This window comes from Anopheles nili, chromosome 2 (assembly GCF_943737925.1).
Source record: "Anopheles nili chromosome 2, idAnoNiliSN_F5_01, whole genome shotgun sequence".
Lineage (NCBI taxonomy): Eukaryota > Metazoa > Arthropoda > Insecta > Diptera > Culicidae > Anopheles > Anopheles nili.
Window position 1 is genome coordinate 51199729 of NC_071291.1, and position 19511 is coordinate 51219239.

Below are 19511 nucleotides of genomic sequence, written 5' to 3' on the forward strand. Positions count from 1 at the left end.
AAAACTGTTCGCGGCTAACACCCGGTCGACTAGCAGGGCCCGCTGGCGTACCGTTGACGTCATCGCCCGGGCGCTGCGTTTGCAAGAGAGTGAGAGGTGGCGTACGACGAGCAATGCGCTCTCGCCATGACTTGGTGTGCGGCAACCAAAGCAAGCTGCGCGAACAAATGACCGGTCCTTCCATCGGAGCCTGATCGTACAGCTGCATTATGAAAACGTCGTATTTCCAGATAAAAATTATTGTTGGCCAAGAGTTGTATCATTGAAGCACTGAACCACTGAAAGTATGATTTTTTTTCACCCTTTCTATTAAGTATTTGCCAATATTGGCATTGACTTTGACGGTGTTACGATCATTACCGAGTAGGGTTGAGGAAAATTTGACGTTTAAACCGCCCCGTAGGACCGTAGTATTTGTCCGTACTGTTTGTTCTATGCTCTGCTGTGCTCTATTTGCCCTTTTTTCCTTTTTTTTGGATGTAAAGTTTAATGTCAACAATATGATCTATTGCATCGATGATCGTAAAGCTTTGTGTTTAAATACAAATAATTTGTTTTTACTCTGACGTTTGACTGTACACTAGATTTTGCCAAGTACAAAATAGATAAAACGCGCTAGAACAAACAGAACTATAGACCAATTTTAGCAATCCAATTTGCCATGCAGATATATTTGCAAGGATTGTTTGCCTTCTAGTACAAACAAAAACATTGTTGATGTATGTTGTTATTGTTGTCGCAAATGTTGACATTGCGAAGAGGAGAGCGAAGCATTAAACATATTTTGATTGATTTATTTTTATTTATAAATTAAAGATTTAAATGTTTGTTTTGATTTCAACCCCTTTGCAGTCCTTCGATTTCGAAAAAATGATTATGAACAAATTGTCACCCGTTTTTATTTTAGTGTGTTGTTAAAAACGTGCTGATAAATGGCTCAGTGTTTCAGAAAATTACTTAAAAACTACATCGTTGTTTTTTAATATCAAAGAATACAATGTTTTTGAATTTTAACATAACTTTATCGTAGTATTCTCCGTAGGTAGTGCAAAGAATTCGATTCAAAGTTTATAGTTTTTTTCACTGAATTAGGTGATAAAATTAGAGTTGATTTCGACGACATTTTTACTCCGAGGTGAATATTTTATGCTAAAAGGATATACCAAACCGGGAAACTTATACTTCATCACATTTTGTATAGAGAGTTTTAAGAAGCGTATACGCAATGTTTAGGTCAAATCAGATATCATTTGTCAGGGTGTCTCCAAAGGACGGTTTGGCTTCTTTACAAACAGATTTATAAATCCTGTTCAGTCAACAATTTGTCAACTTTTGGTTGATATGGGAGCCCCCCTTTGTTCCCCATTGAGGATTCGAGATTCACCTGCAAGGTGTTCGACAATGAAAGTCAGCTCAGATCCAGGCGCACACGAACATAGCAATTGGGGTGGATGGATCAGATTTTTCAATGCGAAGCTGCGGCAAAGGACCTAGCAAACTGCAAGGCTATGCTTGAACGGGATATGTCACCAAGTCGTGCTCAATCAATTTGCAGGTTCAATTGCGCTTAATGAAACACTGAATTTGAATTTTGTAAGTAAAGTTGCGCGTCATACACCAAATACAAACGTTAGGCAACTGATTGATGTGGAGTGATTCTATAGTTCGAGTGCTCAAAGACACGCTGCAATGTACAACAATAAACGGGCCTTTTTCTGTTACATTTTCTACCAGGCAAAATGGTGATGATACCCAATTGGTTTCAAAAACTCTGGTCTAAACATGCTGTTACTCAAAACTTACACTATGACTTTGAGTGGACTCGCAGCGATGCTGTTGAGTGGAGATAATACGGTGTCATGTCGCCATGTCGCCAAACGTTTTTGGCTGTGGGACACGCAGCTTCCACCATATCATACCGAAAGGATCAAAAAGAGTTTGATGAATTTGTGTCATCCCTTTTGGGTCATTGTTATTTGTAAGATAAGAAACTTATTTAGCTCAATTCAAAGAATAAAATTATCAAAAAGAATAAAAGTCAAGAATAAAATTATCAATGAAAGTTTTAAATCCGTTCATTAAATGCCCATTAAGTGCACAAAATGCTACGATTCTAGCGATTCTTCGAGCTCATACGTCAGAGCCACGGTTGCACCGGCTCTAATTCTTCAAGTTCTACGTTTGAAATTTTCGAGGAATTTCCGATGAATTGTTGGCTTTTTTTGCGTTCCTTCGTATTTCTGTTTGGTCATAAATGTGATAAGTGGGAATAATAGCTGTTCTAAATATACGAAAATGGCATTTTAATATGAAGCATTTTTGCCGTCACCCCAAAAAGGGGTGATATGGAAATGTGGAAAAGCTGCCGTCAGTCACCTTTTGACTGACATGGCACGCACGTTGTTAATAAGATACATCATGTCAAGCCCATCCCCATCCATTCGTTCCATTCTAGGTGACCCTGGATGGCTTTGCATTTTCTCTAATTCGCGTTTCCGTTCTGTCCGTGATAATGCCCCCTGGCAGGTCCGTGATAATGCCCCTCCGGCTAACTTTTTCATAACAAAAAAATGAGTGTGATATGAATCCAAATACTCCACGAAAAAAAAAATAGTATCAACCGTGCTTTATTCCGCTGTTCATCGAATCAATATACAAATTCATCGATTAATTGCCATATTGGCTGCATTACGCTCACGAGTTCACCTGTTATCCTGCTTTGCTTTGGTTGTCTCACTCTACTACGGGCGCAACGCAAACAAGGAAGTGTCATTAGTACGCAGCACTTGAACGGGATCGGACGTCCGCCAGCCGCAAGTAGTGTGACAGGATGTGTGTGTGCGCGCGCGCGTGTGTGTGTGTGTGTAACTATCGGTAGGGATACCTTTGTTTCTGAGAGCTGGGAGCTTCTTTCACCGGAAAAGTACTTAAAATGTGCGTGTTTGTTGGAACTGGAAAAAGCAGCCACAGGTGATAGCGATTGTGCTGTGCGCGTGCGCATGTCGATACATTACGTGTGCGGCGTGGGCTACCCACGGCGAAGTTTCTTCCAGGAACAACGCGCAACGCGTGTTGCTCTTTTGTTCCGATCATCAGTGCGAAGGTTGGCAAGAATTGGCACGCGTGCGTGCGTGTGTGTATGGTTTCTACTGGAAATCATTCGTGTGAAATCATTCGTGCCCATAGACACGCCAGGAAACGTGTGCGTGTGTGCAAAAGGGACGCCTGCGAGTGTAGCTAGCTGCTAGTCACAATTCGTGCGCAATGTGGACAGTACCCAAAAAAATCACCATGCAAACGTCAAACGGCACTAGCATAAACATAGGGTGGCTTTGTTTTTTTACATTTCGCCACTGTGTGTGACAATTGTATTGATTGTATGGAGTGTCAGGTTGGATGTACGGCATCGATGCTTAGGACCACCGGTGCTTAGGACCAAACAAAGTTGTGATTGCCAATGCCAATTGAAGCTGAACGAAGCTGAAGAAGAAGCTCAAATTCTCTGTGCGCCTGGGTGCCGAGCGGCTAGTATGGTATGGTATGGTATGTATGCTGCAGATTAGGTTAGACGATTTTTTTTAAACAATTCGTGCTTTTATTTGTAGGGGCCGGTAAACGATAGTGAAACGACGGCGAACCTTTCCTTACATGCAAGGAGCATCAGAGCAGATTACACAAACCACATGACAAGAGGCAGCTGACTGAATATTGATTGATTGTTTTGTACACAGGACTTCAATGATCGGGCCAGTAAAGAAGAAGAAGATTGATTGGGTTGTTTCACATACAACCGAAGACTACTCTATAAAAGGATTCCCCGTAATCCATGGCCATCGAACACTGTATGACAAAACAGCTAGACCTGCTGCCAACTCAACACCGTAAGCGTAACGGTCAACGCGTGGTTAAGAGGATATCGCACGTGTTCACCTCTCAGATCATACACGTTTGTTCTTGGGAAATGGCTGGCTCAACCACAAGCCAACGAACGGTCAAAAGCCCGCGGCTTTGCTAGAGCTTTCTATATGACTTGAACTTAGACTCACGTAGCTGTGCTACGCAGTGCGACTCAGTCGAGACTTGAACCCGACCCGATGGTGATGATACCACGTGTGCTTGTGCCGTACGCTAACGCTTCGGCTAGCATGCTCAGACGATCGAAGTATAGTTTGGAAACCGAGTAAAAAAGGGGAGCATGCTTTCCCGAGCTTCGTTGGTTTTCCACAGCAGGGAGATCATAGCAAATGAGAGGAAGCCAAAGCGAACCAAGCGGCAAATTTCTAAGCGTTTTCTGGCCAATGAAAGCTACTGCCGGATGAGTTCTGAGGAGCCGGTGAGCGACCGTATTCGTTCGCGACACCAGGCACGATCGCTTGCTTCTCAAAGGAGAATATCCTATACGATGTATACTTTTAACGACGATGTCCTTCCATCTACCGTTTCAGCCAAATGTACGAGAAACCCAACTCTCCTCTACTAAAAGAACGGAACGGTGTGTGTGTGTGTATATATGATAATAATGCTCTCTTGACGACGACAACAATCTCGGCGCTACCGAAATGATGGAAAGCGTCCTCCGGAGATGGTAAGCATAGCAGCTTGTTGGTCTTTTAATGAAATGATTTCTTTTCTGTTTTAGGCTACGGATGTGCAACGAACGAACGAACGGATACGAATTCTTCGTATCCTCGAAACACATGAAACAAATAGTAGGCGAACAATTTGAATTGATTTGTTGAATTTGATAGAAGCGTAAGCGATAGGAAAGGGGCTTGGGTACACGATCGCACAAACATAACACATATGAGCACAGCAGAACAATTCTCTTGCAAAGCAATAGTTGTGGTCCTGAAAAGGACCGTTTTTTTTTGTTTGGTGGCTTTCGTCGTCGTTTTGAACAGCGCGTTAGCTTACTTCGAGCTGGTGTACTTGGTGACGGCCTTCGTGCCTTCGGAGACGGCGTGCTTGGCCAGCTCACCGGGCAGGAGCAGACGGACCGCGGTTTGGATTTCGCGGGACGTGATCGTCGAGCGCTTGTTGTAGTGCGCCAGTCGGGACGCCTCGGCGGCAATGCGCTCGAAGATGTCGTTGACGAAGCTATTCATGATGCTCATCGCCTTGGACGAAATGCCAGTGTCCGGGTGGACTTGCTTCAGCACCTTGTAGATGTAGATGGCATAGCTTTCCTTGCGGGTCTTCCTTTTCTTTTTTTTGTCCGACTTAGAAATGTTCTTCTGAGCCTTTCCGGACTTCTTGGCGGCTTTTCCGCTGGTTTTCGGTGCCATTTCGATGCAAAGATGCTGCTGCTGCTGGTACAACAAAACTCGGGAGATGTGAGCGCGATACACGAAGCGTACGGAATCGTTGTTCTCTCGAAACTAGGGGTTCCCTGCGGTAGGACCAATAAATGGCATATAATTTTATTTATACACTAATGTTTTTCTACAACTTTTGTGATGACACCCCTAAAACGTGATGACATCCTCTGATCTAGGTTCCTACTCTGATTCCTGAGTATCTACGCTAGGTGTGGCTACTGAGCCTTATAATTTTTCAATCCTGTCTAGTCATTGGTACCGGCCCTAAGCTGTTCTGCCTAAAACTTTCCCTACCTGGCTAGATAATTCTCAGCACGCATGGCTGGAAGTTGATGGCACGCAAGGCCATCTATCGGGGACGGACCCCATTTTTCCTTAAAATTAAATCTAACTACCTTAAAACTAAATAACCAACCTACACCTAACTACACACTACTTAAAAAATTCACCTAAAAAGGTCCCGGATCAGAGCATGTGCTGAGTTCCGGGAGGTGAGTTGGAGTCGCATGAGACTAGTCTCAATGCGCTCGCTTACCAATGGGATCCCTGCATCTATATGCAGGTCCCTAGTGGGATACCTAGTGGGCAGATTGAGAATCATCTTCAGAAACTTGTTCTGGATTCTCTGCACCACTAGGATATCCGCTTTTGAGCAATTGCTCCAGACATTTGATCCGTACATCAGCACTGGCAGGATGACTTGTCGATAGATAATAAGTTTATTATCCCTCGACAGTCCCGAGCGTCGCGCGATGAGCGGATACAAACTCCTTAGGAGACCAAACGTCTTGGAAGCAAGATGATCTACATGCTGTCGGAACGACAGCTTTCGATCATAGGTAACCCCGAGGTAGCGCACATCCGTGGACCAGGGGATTTCCTTGCTATGCATTGTGATGGGTTTCACCTTACGCACGACAGAAGCCATAAGCATCTGTCGCTTGTAAGGGATCACCATCACCTGGGTCTTTTTATAATTTACCCTTATCCTCCACTCGTTGAGGTATTGGATATATTTATCCAAACCTCTCTGAAGTCCTCCTTGAAGACACTCCAGATTACGAGAGGAGTATAAAATCGCAGTGTCGTCTGCATATAACGACAGCTGCGTATGGTTGTCCATGTCGGGAACATCCGACGTAAAACAGTTGTACAGGAGTGGTCCTAAGACACTCCCCTGTGGAACGCCTGCACAGTTGGCATAGGGGGCGGACATTGTCCCCCCTAAATGAACAACCGACGTACGAGAACTCAGATAGGACTGAATGGTTCTCACTAAGTACGTCGGAAATCCTTGGGCACGAAGCTTATGCAATAGGCCGTCGTGCCAAACGTTGTCGAAAGCCTTTTCGATGTCCAATAAGGCCATCGCAGTGGACTTTCCACAACGCTTTCCGTCATTGATGACATTCAGGACACGCTGCAGCTGGTGAGCTGTAGAGTGTCCTCTTCGGAATCCAAACTGAACATCTGTCAACACATTGTTGTCAGAGCAGTGGGCCTCCATCCGCGTATGTATCACCCTCTCAAAAACCTTGCTTACAGCAGGCAAGAGGGAGATCGGACGGTAGCTCGAAACTAGGGAAGGATCCTTCCCCACTTTCCGGATTGGAACGACTTTTGCAAGTTTCCATATCGTCGGGAAATACCCCAATTCCAGACATCTATTAAAGATGCTGGTTAAGAAGCTCGTAGCTCTGAGACCAACATGCTTTAACATCACGTTAAAGATGTTGTCAGGTCCCGGAGCTTTGAACCCGACACTGTACTTTATAAGTGTCCGGACCTCTTCCAAGGTGGCCCGGTCAGTGTCAGGAAGCGAACATTGAGCCGATGCTAGTCCGCGGATGCTGTTGCTAACAACAGCATCGTGCGGACTAGGCATCGTGTCGCTCACTCGATGTGAGTGAGCAAAATGTTCAGCCAAGAGCTGAACTTTTTCTTCTGGCGTGAAACTCCGATTAGGAGCTTCACCCAGGGGCGGAATAGGCCTAGGTCTATTCTTTAAAACTTTCGTAACCCTCCAAAAAGGACGAGAGTTTTTGGGCATCGAGCGCATCTCCTTCGAGAAATGCTCGTTCCTAGCTTGCCCCAGACGGTTCCTTACTACCTTACTAAGTTTCCTATATGCTAGGTAGTAAGCCCTATCTGCGGTACGCTGGAAACGACGCCTCATAGAGTTGCGTAACTTTATGAGGCGTAGCGTTTCCAGATCTATCTCGACTAGCTTGGCTTTAGTAGCCACCAGGGGAACGGCCCTATCTTCCGCTTCCCTAACACTACTTATAAAGCTAGTCACGGCTGCATCGATATCGTCTATCGAGCATAGGGGCACACGCGTATCCAGGGATCTATCGACGGCCCGTTCGAACTTCGTCCAGTTCGCCGCCCTATAGTCCCGCCGCTGCCTCCTGGCTTGCGTCACAGTGTCCGCCGCAATGTCCAGCACCACTGGCAGGTGGTCCGATGATAACGCCGTCTGCGTTGTTGGAGTATCCACGTTGTCCATATTTGACAGGAATATGTCCAACGTCGAGTAGCTCCTTCCATTGTTAAAAGTGGGTTGGAACGGGAACAGCACCGAATAGAAGCCTGCTTGCGCATCTTCATACAGCACTTTCCCGTTCTTGTTCACAGCCGCATTTCCCCAGGCGTGGTGCCTCGCATTCAGATCCCCAGCGATGATGTATCGGCCAGGGGCTCTTGTGAGCTTCCGGAGGTCTGCTTTCAGCGTCTCCACGGATCTGTCCACCTCGCGGGCTTGCCGGGGGCAATAGGCTGCGTAGAAGCGGAAGCTGCCCTGGGAGGAGGTTAACTCGACTCCAGCTGCTTCCACCAGCTCCGTCCCTGGAAGAGAAAGGGTGCGGAATTTAATGCTACGACGGACAAGGATGGCAATGCCACCATATGTACTTCCCTGTCTATCGAGGCGGACCACGGCGTGGTCTGGTAGGTTGAAGGCCCGATCCGGTTGGAGGTGGGTTTCCGTCAGGGCCATCAGGTCGATTTCCTTGGTCTTCAGGAAATCTATAAGCTCCATCTTCTTCTGGGCGATGGAGCGGGCATTCCAGGTGGCACATCTAAGGGTCACTGCGAATGATAAAGGAGATCATATGAGTTAACATTTGATCCCTAGGGAGGACCTTAGCCACCCTTTTAAACTCAAGCCAGAGGCGGACGATGGCGCCGAACTGGCTCTCCAACTCATCCTCTGCCTGGGATTGCTGCTGCTGCTGTTGAGACAACGTCTCCCGCAGTTTATCCAGCTTATCCTGGGCAGGCTGGCGGCTGGCTTTCTTCGCAGCCTTCGGAGCCCCTTGGGGAGCCGTCGGTGCGGTAGTGCTTTCCAGCTGCTGCGGTTGCTGCTGCTGTAGCTGTTTGTTAGAGGCCTTCTTCTTCTTGCCTCCGCGCTTCTTCTTGCGCTTGGCCGGCTGTTCCTGCGGCGTTGGCTGCTGCAGGGCTGGTGTCGGCAGGGAGGCACCTGGCGTCGGTGCCTTCGGGGCTGGCTTCCGCGATGGACATCCCTCACACGCGCAAACGGGAGCGTTTACGGGGGCGGGGGTGTTCTTGGGGTGCTCCTGCACCCACGGAAGTGCCTTATTCCACGCAGGGTTATCCGGCGACGGGGCCGGCACGTACCTTACGTGGGGGCCCACTTCGACCGTACGCAACGGCTTCATGGGCTCCACATTGCCTTTCTGCTTTCGCAGAAAGGCAAGTCGCGCAGAGCAGTGCGGGTTGTATGGGCTATGATTGCCCATACAGTTCGCGCACCTGCGCTTATTATCGAGCTCGACAGCGCACTGTCGAGCCAGATGCTTCCCGCCGCACTTGATGCAGCGGGCGGCCATGTGGCACATTTTTGCCGAATGGCCGAAATGCAGGCAGTTGCTGCACTGCGTGCACTCCGAGCGTTTGGGGGAGAATTTCTCCCACCAAACGCGCGTGTAATTCAGGTGCGTGATCCCACGCACCTGCTCAAGCGTCGTGGTCCCCTTCGAGAAGGAGATCACAAACGCTTTGCAGGAGACCTTCTCGAGGGCTCCTACATTCATCTCACGGACCGCAGTGGGTGTGAGACCCTGCTCCTGCAGGAAGGCCAAGACATGGTCCGAGGAACCATACCGAAGCCCTTTGAGGACAAGCTGGTAGGGCTTGTCCCCCTGAAAATCATGCGTGAAAAACTCACGCTTCAAGGCGATCAAGAGTCCCTTGACCGCCTCATGGTCCTTCCGGGTTCTGCAGGATACCCTGCAGAAGTTCCGCGGAAGGAACGTAAAGGTAGCAGAAAGCTGCTCCTTCTTCATGTCAGCACACAGCGAACTGTGGTGCTGCTCCGTCAGATCCCACACCACGAAGGGCGGGATCTTTTCACGGCGGGATTCCACGTTTCCCGCCACATTCGAGGCCGAAGCCTCATTCACAGGAAGGTCCATCGGGGCCTCCTGCGTTGTTGCTGTTGCTGCAGTAACCTGCAGCACAGGTTTCGCCACCGAGGGGGCGACACTAGAGCGTGCCTTCTCGCACACTCTTTTACGACCTTTCCGGTCGTCCACTGCTGACTCCCGCGCCGCGAGAGCCAGCCGCCTCTTCCGCGAGGCCACGTCCGTCGCCTTGGAGGTGGCGGTACGCCACGGGTACATTTCGCACCCTTTAGCTACAACGCTTATGGTCTTAAAAAAGACCGTTTTGGCGGCAAAACCGCTGGTTACTGGCGTGGGGGCCTCGAAGAGGCCAATCGCGGTTACACGCACACTATTGCACTTCCTGTCGAGAGCACAACACAGCACGGTACCAGTGAACACGTCCGAACGCTACCGGTGTTCAACGAGTTCTTGGGGGAGGGGTAGGGGTTCCCTGCGGGCCGGAACCCGCTTTTAACTGGGTGCCGTGCCGACCCTCGACAGCTCGACTGCTTCGGGTCGTATCTGGCGGCAATATATAAATCGGAGAACGTCCCTTTTACGCTAGTCTGAGAATCGAACCTGCGAGAGCGCAAGACGCACACAGAGTTGAGTTTAGCATCAATAAAGCAACATAACCATGTCTGGCCGTGGCAAAGGAGGAAAAGTTAAGGGAAAGGCAAAGTCCCGCTCGAATCGTGCCGGTTTGCAATTCCCGGTTGGTCGTATCCATCGGCTGCTGCGTAAGGGCAACTATGCCGAACGTGTCGGTGCCGGAGCGCCGGTCTATCTGGCCGCCGTGATGGAATATCTGGCCGCTGAAGTTCTCGAGTTGGCAGGAAACGCCGCCCGTGACAACAAGAAGACGCGCATCATCCCACGTCATCTGCAGCTTGCGATCCGCAATGACGAGGAGTTGAACAAACTGCTGTCGGGAGTGACTATCGCCCAGGGTGGCGTCCTTCCCAACATCCAGGCCGTGTTGTTGCCGAAGAAAACTGAGAAGAAGGCCTAAGTCTGAGTCGCCACGATCGATCGTATCGGCATCGTACACCCCAAAGCAAAAACCGTCCTTTTCAGGGCGACAAAAGTCATTAGGAAAAGAAGTGTAGCATAGCATAGTACAGAAAGAACGTTTCAGTCGCAGGGATGTTGATATAAAACTGAGAAAAAAAATAAAACTAAGCGGGCTTCTGCAGACAGCAAATAAAAGTTATAAGGCTCAGAGCCACCCCTAAAGCAGATACTGAGTAAAGAGTAGGAATCTAGATTAAGTTGGCAACACTAAAGTGTGAAATATACACCAATACAAAATACAGGCGGGGGCCGTACTATGCCAGTCCCACATCCAGTTAAGCCCACATGAATTCGTACCCGGTATCCTGCAGGAATAACGATCCTACAAAAAACATTGACCTGCAAGCAATTTGGGTAGATTTGAGTCTTTCGTGGGCAGTACGGTAGAGTTGGCTGTGTTAGTTGGTCATGGCAAATATGACTTGGAATTTTCACGTAGCTGCAAAATGCTAGCTAGCATGTGGTCCTAGCGAAAGCGATAGAGAGCGATATAATTCTTTGACAAAATGCTAGTTGTGGTCCTGAAAAGGACCGTTTTGTATGTGTGATGGTAGCGGCGGTTGCTGCTGCTGGCGACTTAACCTCCAAAACCGTAGAGCGTGCGTCCCTGGCGCTTGAGCGCGTAAACGACATCCATCGCGGTGACGGTTTTGCGCTTGGCGTGCTCGGTGTACGTGACCGCGTCACGGATGACGTTCTCCAGGAACACCTTCAGCACACCACGGGTTTCCTCGTAGATGAGACCGGAGATGCGCTTGACACCACCACGGCGCGCCAGACGGCGGATGGCTGGCTTGGTGATGCCCTGGATGTTATCACGTAACACTTTACGGTGACGCTTGGCTCCTCCTTTGCCCAATCCTTTGCCTCCCTTGCCGCGTCCGGTCATGATTCGGTTCTCTTCGGTTAATCGGATCGATGGTCAATCGCACGATCGATGCGCACTCTGTTGAGGTTGGTGTTAGAATGTTAGCAGTTTTACCGGCTTTCGCCTATTTAAAGATGCTGTCGAATGAGCGTGTAGTTGTGGCTTACGTGTGTTTGTATGTGTGTGTGTACACGCATACACAGCGAAGCTTTTATAAAGGAGACGTCTAGCTGTTTTGCGCGTTATTTCAGTGCTTATACTCAGAGGAAACGGTTCCAGCAGCGCAGCATCCAAGCAACCAACCAACCAACTAAGAGATGGCCCGTACCAAGCAAACTGCCCGCAAGTCAACCGGAGGAAAGGCTCCCCGCAAGCAGCTCGCCACCAAGGCAGCGCGCAAGAGTGCCCCGGCCACTGGTGGTGTGAAGAAGCCCCATCGTTACCGCCCCGGTACTGTCGCGCTGCGCGAGATCCGTCGCTACCAGAAGTCGACCGAACTGCTGATCCGCAAGCTGCCCTTCCAGCGGCTGGTGCGTGAGATCGCCCAGGACTTCAAGACCGATCTGCGCTTCCAGAGCTCGGCCGTGATGGCGCTGCAGGAGGCCAGCGAGGCGTACTTGGTCGGTCTGTTTGAGGACACGAATCTGTGCGCGATTCACGCCAAGCGTGTTACCATCATGCCAAAGGACATCCAGCTGGCGCGTCGTATCCGTGGCGAGCGTGCTTAAGTCGGTTCGGTCGATCGGTCGGTCCCACAAAACACCCACAAAAAAAACGGTCCTTTTCAGGACCACCAATTGTCGATTGGAAAGAATTGTTGAAGCAAGTTTCCCAACGCAAGTTTCCCGACGCTTACTGTCGAAGACGTATAGGAAAAGGGGGTCCCGGGCGAGGAAAATGGTGAAAAATTTTTTGCAGCTAAAAATCGAGAAAAATCGAATGAACAATTAACTGCTCTACGCATATGGGTGCAAATGGTGCCTTTTGTCCGAAAAATGGAAAAAACTGTTCGCGGCTAACACCCGGTCGACTAGCAGGGCCCGCTGGCGTACCGTTGACGTCATCGCCCGGGCGCTGCTAGTCGACCGGGTGTTAGCCGCGAACAGTTTTTTCCATTTTTCGGACAAAAGGCACCATTTGCACCCATATGCGTAGAGCAGTTAATTGTTCATTCGATTTTTCTCGATTTTTAGCTGCAAAAAAAATTTTCACCATTTTCCTCGCCCGGGACCCCCTTTTCCTATACGTCTTCGACAGTAAGCGTCGGGAAACTTGACCTTGAAATGACCTTCAAAATTTACGACTTGAATTTGCTGTACGACTGGGCCACACCCAGTACAAGCCTTTCTTACATCAGCTGTTGCGATGTCGAATGAAATGGCACTATGCTATTTCTCATGCGTATTCGCTCGCTCATTTATGTGACGCTTACGGTGAGTCACGATTCGCTACCGATATATACTGTCTCTGTTGCTTTTCGGTGTTTTGCACGGTTCGCGCACGACCATTCTGTTGAAAATATATTATAATTATATTAAAGAAAGACACTAAATCAAGCTTGAGAATATAATCCGCTATTAAAATTAAGGAAAATTGAATATGAAATTGTATCAAACATCAACTAACCAACATGTAATTCAATTTTTGGGGTGTATATACTTTTTTTCTCATTTAGTTGTATCCATTGTTTTTACGTGATTCCTAGCGTCGTCTTTCAAGGTTTTCTATTTCATTTAATTCATCTTTCTCTGTTGATCTTGACACAATTTATCCAATTGGCTATACCGTGCTTTTTCAAACTGTCCTGCATTCCTTTTTTAACAAATCTACCGTTTAAACCATCTTAGCTATCAAGGAAAGGATTATTTATCAAATCCTTTCTTCTCTTTTTGTTTCACAGCTACCATTTCTCTTCATAATCTTCGCTTCGTATGACTAACACGTTCTTACCAAAAAATTTCTCCCTAAACTTTCGCATCTTTCACGTTATGAATTTAGTAAAACCTATTTTTTATGCCTGGTGTTTTCCGCTTAAACTCTTTCGAAAATCCTTTTTTATCACTATCATTTTTCTTGGATGCGTCATATCAATTTATTTGCATAACAATGAAGAAAAGTAGCATGTGGTTCCATTTTGAGCATGTATGACGATCAAATTCTTTCTACTTTTCTATCTCTTATTCTTATTTCGTTATTAATGCTGCCCGCAAACAATTTTCCATTTCTTTTATATTTCATCTGTATTGCTGTTACTTTCAAAAGGCCATTCCATGTTCGTAAACAATACGCTCTGAAATCCATATTCAAATTTATTACACCAACCACATTTCCAACGTAACTCAACACAATTTAAAATTGAATCTTACTGAAAAAAGGGCATAGCGTTATGTACAACAATATGTTGAAAAATATTTTACACTTTTAAATTTTGACATGCGTGGAGTTGAGTTTCTAATTGCAGTTTAGTGTCTAAATAAACGGTAGAAGAGAGAAAAGTTGCAGGAAACTGAACTGTTTGTTGACGTCTTTACATTTTTGTGAATTTCTTTTATTCTGGAAATGGAAATTCCTTTCCTGTCCATAATGTAAAAGTTACTCGTTAGAAAGAATAAACAAAAAAACATTTGTATCGATGAGCGATTTTTGAACATTCCAATAAATAAAGGTTGCATACCGCTGTTTCCGCATTGGAGAATATGATATTTTGCTACTTGTTGCTTAAGGCGTACATGAAAAGTTGTTGTTAAATTAGACGATATTTGTTACTTTGGGCATTTTTTTTTCAATATTCCGAACAGGTATTGTATGACCTCTCTCCAAATTGTCTCCAACCGAAAGAGCTGCAACGTTCCATTCTAATTTTCCAGTAAATATTGACATTTTAAGGAATTTGCCTCATTTCATTTAAATCGGACATGATTGCTATGCTTGACCATATTTTCCAATACTCTAATAGGAAGAGCTCGTATGGGAGCTCTTTTTTTAAATTTTGTGTAAAAAGAATCATCCTCACCTAAAATCATCCGGACCAAGCTTTATTGCTATGACTGAATTATTTTCTTTGTGATACCGACAGGATGTTCTTTGGAAACCTCCCTTTGTTTCGCACTGGCGTAGATGAATTTTCGTCGCACTATGAATAGGAAGAAGCATTTGTACTGTGTTTCAATCGAATTGGAAGCCATATGTATTTTTCAATAACTTTTCTGTGTTTGGTAGAGGGAGAGGATTATGCGCTTGTAGAACTGGAATTTTGAAAGTCTTTGTATTGAGTGATAAAATTTTAGTTGATTTCGACGACATATGTACTTCACAGTGATATTTAATAATGAAAAGATATATCAAACCGGGAAACTTAAACTTCATCACATATTGTATAGAGAATTTTAAGAAATGCATACGCAATATTTAGGTTAAATCAATGTCGTTTGTATTTTCAACGATTTTCAATTACTGTGAAAGGGAATGTATGGAAGACCCCTTACTCTTTTATTCTCTGAGGGGGCAGAAGGGTTAGGCTTTTTACAAACAGATTTAAAAAAAAACATGTTCAGACAAATTGGTCATCGTTTGAATTTTGTATTGCAATTAACAGACCTACATATTATTTCATAATGAGGGCAGCGAATGGTATAGAACAGGGGTCTCCAAACTTTTTAGATGGCGGGCCGCTTTGAGTGGAATAGCCGCAGCTGAGGGCCATCATCTGCAAAAATAATATAGCATTCAATTTGGATGGTGAAGGGAGGGTGGCGGAGAGGGTGGTGTCCGATGTGGTTGTTTGAGAAAATAATTATAATTTTAGATAATGAAATAGCTGAATTGAAATAATTTTATAAAATAGGTTCAATGCAAAATTATACTCACAATATTTGTTCTTTATTCCTGTCTTTATAGTTCTTTATTTTACATTGCCACTGTATTTCACATTGTCTTGATTTCTTAAGTTTAGTTTTAGTTTTAGTTGAATTCAATTTGTACTTTTCTGTATTTATCTTTTGAAACTAATGCGAATGATGGCATTGCTTCTTGGATGCTGTAATTGCGGATAATTCGGGTTTCAAATTTGACGTTCCTATCGTCAGTATAGATTCCATGTGTTTGTCCGTTAAGTTGGATCTCAAATCATTCTTTACGAATTTCATTCGAGAAAATGTTTGTTCATACAAATATGGTGTTCCGAATAGTGAAATGTACTTACATGCAAAATCTCTCATGTTTGGAAAATCTTTTTTCGGCAAAAATTTGTATAAATCAATTAGTCCTTCTTTGAATTTATCTTTCAGGTTATCATTCGCTTGAATTTCGATGACCTCCAACTGCAATTCATTGGGACAATCCAAAACAACGTTATCGAATGGATTTTGAAAAATTCTAATTTCTGAAGCCTTTTCGACTACTTCAGAAAACCTTTCACTGAACTGCTTTTGTAGGTTGGTTCTTAAATCAAATGCATAATCAACTGGGAATTCTGCCTTTGCTTGTCCTTTAAATTTTTGACACTCTGGAAAATGTGTTAAGTTTATTATCTGTAGCTGTTCTAAAAATAACCTGAGTTTTAGTCTGAATGCCTTAATATGAGTGTACAAATCGGAAATAAGATTGTCCTGTCCTTGAAGTTTAAGATTCAGTAAATTCAAGTGAGTTGTTATGTCTGCTGCAAATGCCAATTTCCAAAGCCAGTTTTCATCACGTAGCAACGGTTCTGGTTTGCCCTTTGTTTCTAAAAACTCCGTAACATCCTTTCTTATTTCAAGCATTCTTGTTAAATGTTTTCCACAACTTAACCATCGTACTGCTGTGTAATAAGGCATATCTGGAAAATCTGATTCATTGTCTTTCAACAAGCTTCTAAACTGTCTATGATGCAGACCGTGTGATCGAATGAAATTCACTATTTTAACTACGGGATGAAGTACACAGCTAATATCTAAATATTTAGCGCACAACGCTTGCTGGTGAATCATACAGTGGATGAACATAGGCTGAGGGACATTTCTTTTTTTGCACTCCTCCTTCACTAGTCCAACCAAACCTTTTTTAATACCACTCATATTTTTTCCTCCATCAACAGTTAAATAACTAAAATTACTCCAATCTAAATTGTATTCCGAAAAAGTTTTAACCAGCTTGCGAAAATACACACACACCGATGGCTCACGCTCGGCGTCGACTCCAATCGATGGGATTTAAATTTGCTGCGCCTTTTTGTACGCATTGAAGCGAGAGCGAATGTGCCAATTTTAGTGAATCGTACTCTGTTAGCTCGGATATTGCATAAAAAAATCGTGGAAAAATAGTGCTCTCACTGCATTCACTGCCGTGTGCATAAGCGATGTGCGGGTTAACCCGCATCAACTGGGTCGGAGCCATTCGTAAGCAACCCGGAGTCGAGCAGAAGGTGAACGATTCCGATAAGTACAAGAAAAACAAGTACAAGAAGATAAGTTGAAAACTTTCCTGAAATCTTCCTTTCCTGACTGAAATTACTCTTTATGTATTGTACAATGTACGAGACAAATGCTCAGAAAGGGATCCCTGAGACATGTGTGTTATGCTGAAAACTGTTATTGTTGTTAACAAAATCATCGTTAAAAATCAAAATCGAAAGTTATGCGGGCCGCATGGGATTAGTATTTTGGAGACCCTTGGATTAAATCATTCATCGTTCGGTTGGTAATATGTAGGTCTTGGGCATTAGGGCTTCCTTCGATCCATTTCCAGACCGATCTTATCATATCGATGCTTCTCACTGATCGCTTTTTTGGCTTTATCTGATCAAAATTTGTGTTCAAATTTTTGATATTATGTTTCGCAATGTTAGTGAGTGATCTTTTACCTAAAATTTAGATGAAAATTGAGTGGAATAGCCGCAGCTGAGGAAAAATCTATCGAAAGCTTGGCGGGCCACACGGGAGGGCCTCGCGGGCCGTAGTTTGGAGACCCCTGGTATAGAAGATGTCCGTTTTTTCTTCGGGGTAACTGAAGCTTTAGTTTCTGCTCGAAAAGTTAAAAGAAACATGTTTGTCGAATTGCGGATACTTCGGTCTTCATTTGTATTTTGCCCTCCTTTTTTGTGGTTGTGTTTTTGTGTTGTATTTTTGCCCCCTTTTTTGTGGTTGTATAGAAGCCCTTCCTTTTTACTTGATCGGGGCTGCCGAAACTTTTGATTCTTTTGCAAAATATCAATAGATGCATTTGAGCTAAATTTCGACCAGATCTGTGTTTTTATTTTTAAGTGAATAATATTGCCTTCTTTGATAGGGGTTGTATGGGAGCCCTTATTTGTTCCCCACCGGAGCATCTAAAGATTTGGATTCTTTTATAAAATTGAAAAAGATACATGCAACCCGAATTTTAGTCAAACCGGTGGTTTTTTGTATTGTTTAGTAATTATTACAGATTTGTTGAACGGAGGGAGTTTGTATGGGAGCCCCCCTTTTTATCTCACGAGGGTGGATGAAGTTTTGAATACTTTTGCCGAATGTAAAAGAAATATGTTTGTCAAATTTCAGAAAAATTGGACATCATTTACAGATTTGAAATTTTGCCAGTATTAGTTTTAAGTAATGCAAGATCTATGTATGAAATTTCAGCCAAATCGGGCACCATACATGACTTTAAGCGGATAATATTCATTTTTTGAAGGGGGGTTTGTATGGGAGCCACCCTTTGCTCCCCATTGAGATGGCTTAAATTTTGCGAGTATTAGTTTTTAGTAATGAAACGTTTATGCATCCCATTTCAGCTAAATCGGACATTACTTATAATTTTAAGCGGATAATATTCACTTTTTGGAGGGGGGGTTGTATGGGAGCCCCCCTTTGTTGTTCATTGAGGAGGTTGATATTTTACCAGTATAAGTTTTAAATAATGAAACGTCTATGCACCAAATTTCAACCAAATCGGGCATCATTTGTACTTTTAAATGAATAGTCGCAAATTGGAGTTGTATGGGAGCCCCCTTTTGGGGGCCTCTAAAAAAATTAAAAAATCAAACGCCTGAATCCGAGACCATCATACACCTATGTACCAGGTTTGGTGCAAATCGGTTCAGTGAAAACCCTATTGAAGCGAACGCATACGCACATATATATATTTATTTATTAAATCTTCTGCCTCGAGCGGCCTACAAGACAGAACAATCAAACTAGGCTTAACAAGATACATATATATATATATATATATATATATATATATATATATATATATATATATATATATATATATATATACATATATATATATATATATATATATATATATATATATATATATATATATATATATATATATATATATATATATATATATATATAAATATATATATATATACATACAAACATTCATTTTTATTTATAAGATTTAGGTTTAATCTTTATTTAGTTTAAATTAGATGCCATTTGTGTTTTGAATGACATTATCAAGAGAGGAAATATATGGGGAATTCCCTTCTCTTTATAACCTGCAGAAGGGTTTGGATTCTTTACAAAAAAATTTTAAAAAACATATTCTCTCAAATTAGTCCTCATATAAAATTTGTGTAGGCATTAATAGCCATTTAAGTTTTTTCATAAGTAAAAAGTGGAATAGAAACGCCCTTTCCTTCATCAAGGTGACTGAAGCTTTGGTTTTCGATGAAAAAAGTAAAAAGAAGCATATTTTACAAATTTCGGTCAAATCGGTCGTCTTTTGTATTTTTATGCGAATTTTAGACATTTTTTCGATGGAAGGTTGTATGAGAGCCTCTTCGTTTCTCGATAGGATTGGTTCAAACTTGGGAAAATTTGACTAAATTAATTTTTTGACGAAAATTTGACTTAATAAAAATGTTCTGGACAGCAT

At 44.0% G+C, this 19511-nt stretch overlaps 4 protein-coding genes across 4 annotated transcripts; 2 read left to right on the forward strand and 2 right to left on the reverse strand.

Moving 5' to 3' along the window:
* Positions 1-4876: 4876 nt before the first annotated feature.
* LOC128721796 (histone H2B) lies at positions 4877-5285 on the reverse strand. Its single transcript, XM_053815588.1, has one exon. It carries the CDS (start codon positions 5283-5285, stop codon positions 4911-4913), a length of 375 nt encoding a protein of 124 aa, XP_053671563.1. The 3' UTR covers positions 4877-4910.
* Positions 5286-6070: 785 nt separating this feature from the next.
* On the forward strand, positions 6071-12394 carry LOC128732256 (histone H3). The gene is made up of 2 exons (XM_053825433.1): positions 6071-6112; positions 11984-12394. The coding sequence occupies exons 1-2, from the start codon at positions 6071-6073 to the stop codon at positions 12392-12394; spliced, it is 453 nt and encodes a 150-aa protein (XP_053681408.1).
* LOC128732258 (histone H2A) lies at positions 10356-11006 on the forward strand. The gene has a single exon (XM_053825436.1). The coding sequence runs from the start codon at positions 10362-10364 to the stop codon at positions 10734-10736; it is 375 nt and encodes a 124-aa protein (XP_053681411.1). The 5' UTR covers positions 10356-10361; the 3' UTR covers positions 10737-11006.
* Positions 11376-11776, reverse strand: LOC128732257 (histone H4). The gene has a single exon (XM_053825435.1). It carries the CDS (start codon positions 11685-11687, stop codon positions 11376-11378), a length of 312 nt encoding a protein of 103 aa, XP_053681410.1. The 5' UTR covers positions 11688-11776.
* Positions 12395-19511: the final 7117 nt, after the last annotated feature.

Bases quoted from the DNA above. Each gene is read 5' to 3' on its own strand.
- LOC128732258 (XM_053825436.1), top strand. From the start codon at position 10,362: ATGTCTGGCCGTGGCAAAGGAGGAAAAGTTAAGGGAAAGGCAAAGTCC.
- LOC128732256 (XM_053825433.1), top strand. From the start codon at position 6,071: ATGAGCGGATACAAACTCCTTAGGAGACCAAACGTCTTGGAA. The intron at 6,113-11,983 runs GCAAGATGATCT...ACCAACTAAGAG, and splicing joins GGAGACCAAACGTCTTGGAA to ATGGCCCGTACCAAGCAAAC.
- LOC128721796 (XM_053815588.1), bottom strand. From the start codon at position 5,285: ATGGCACCGAAAACCAGCGGAAAAGCCGCCAAGAAGTCCGGAAAGGCT.
- LOC128732257 (XM_053825435.1), bottom strand. From the start codon at position 11,687: ATGACCGGACGCGGCAAGGGAGGCAAAGGATTGGGCAAAGGAGGAGCC.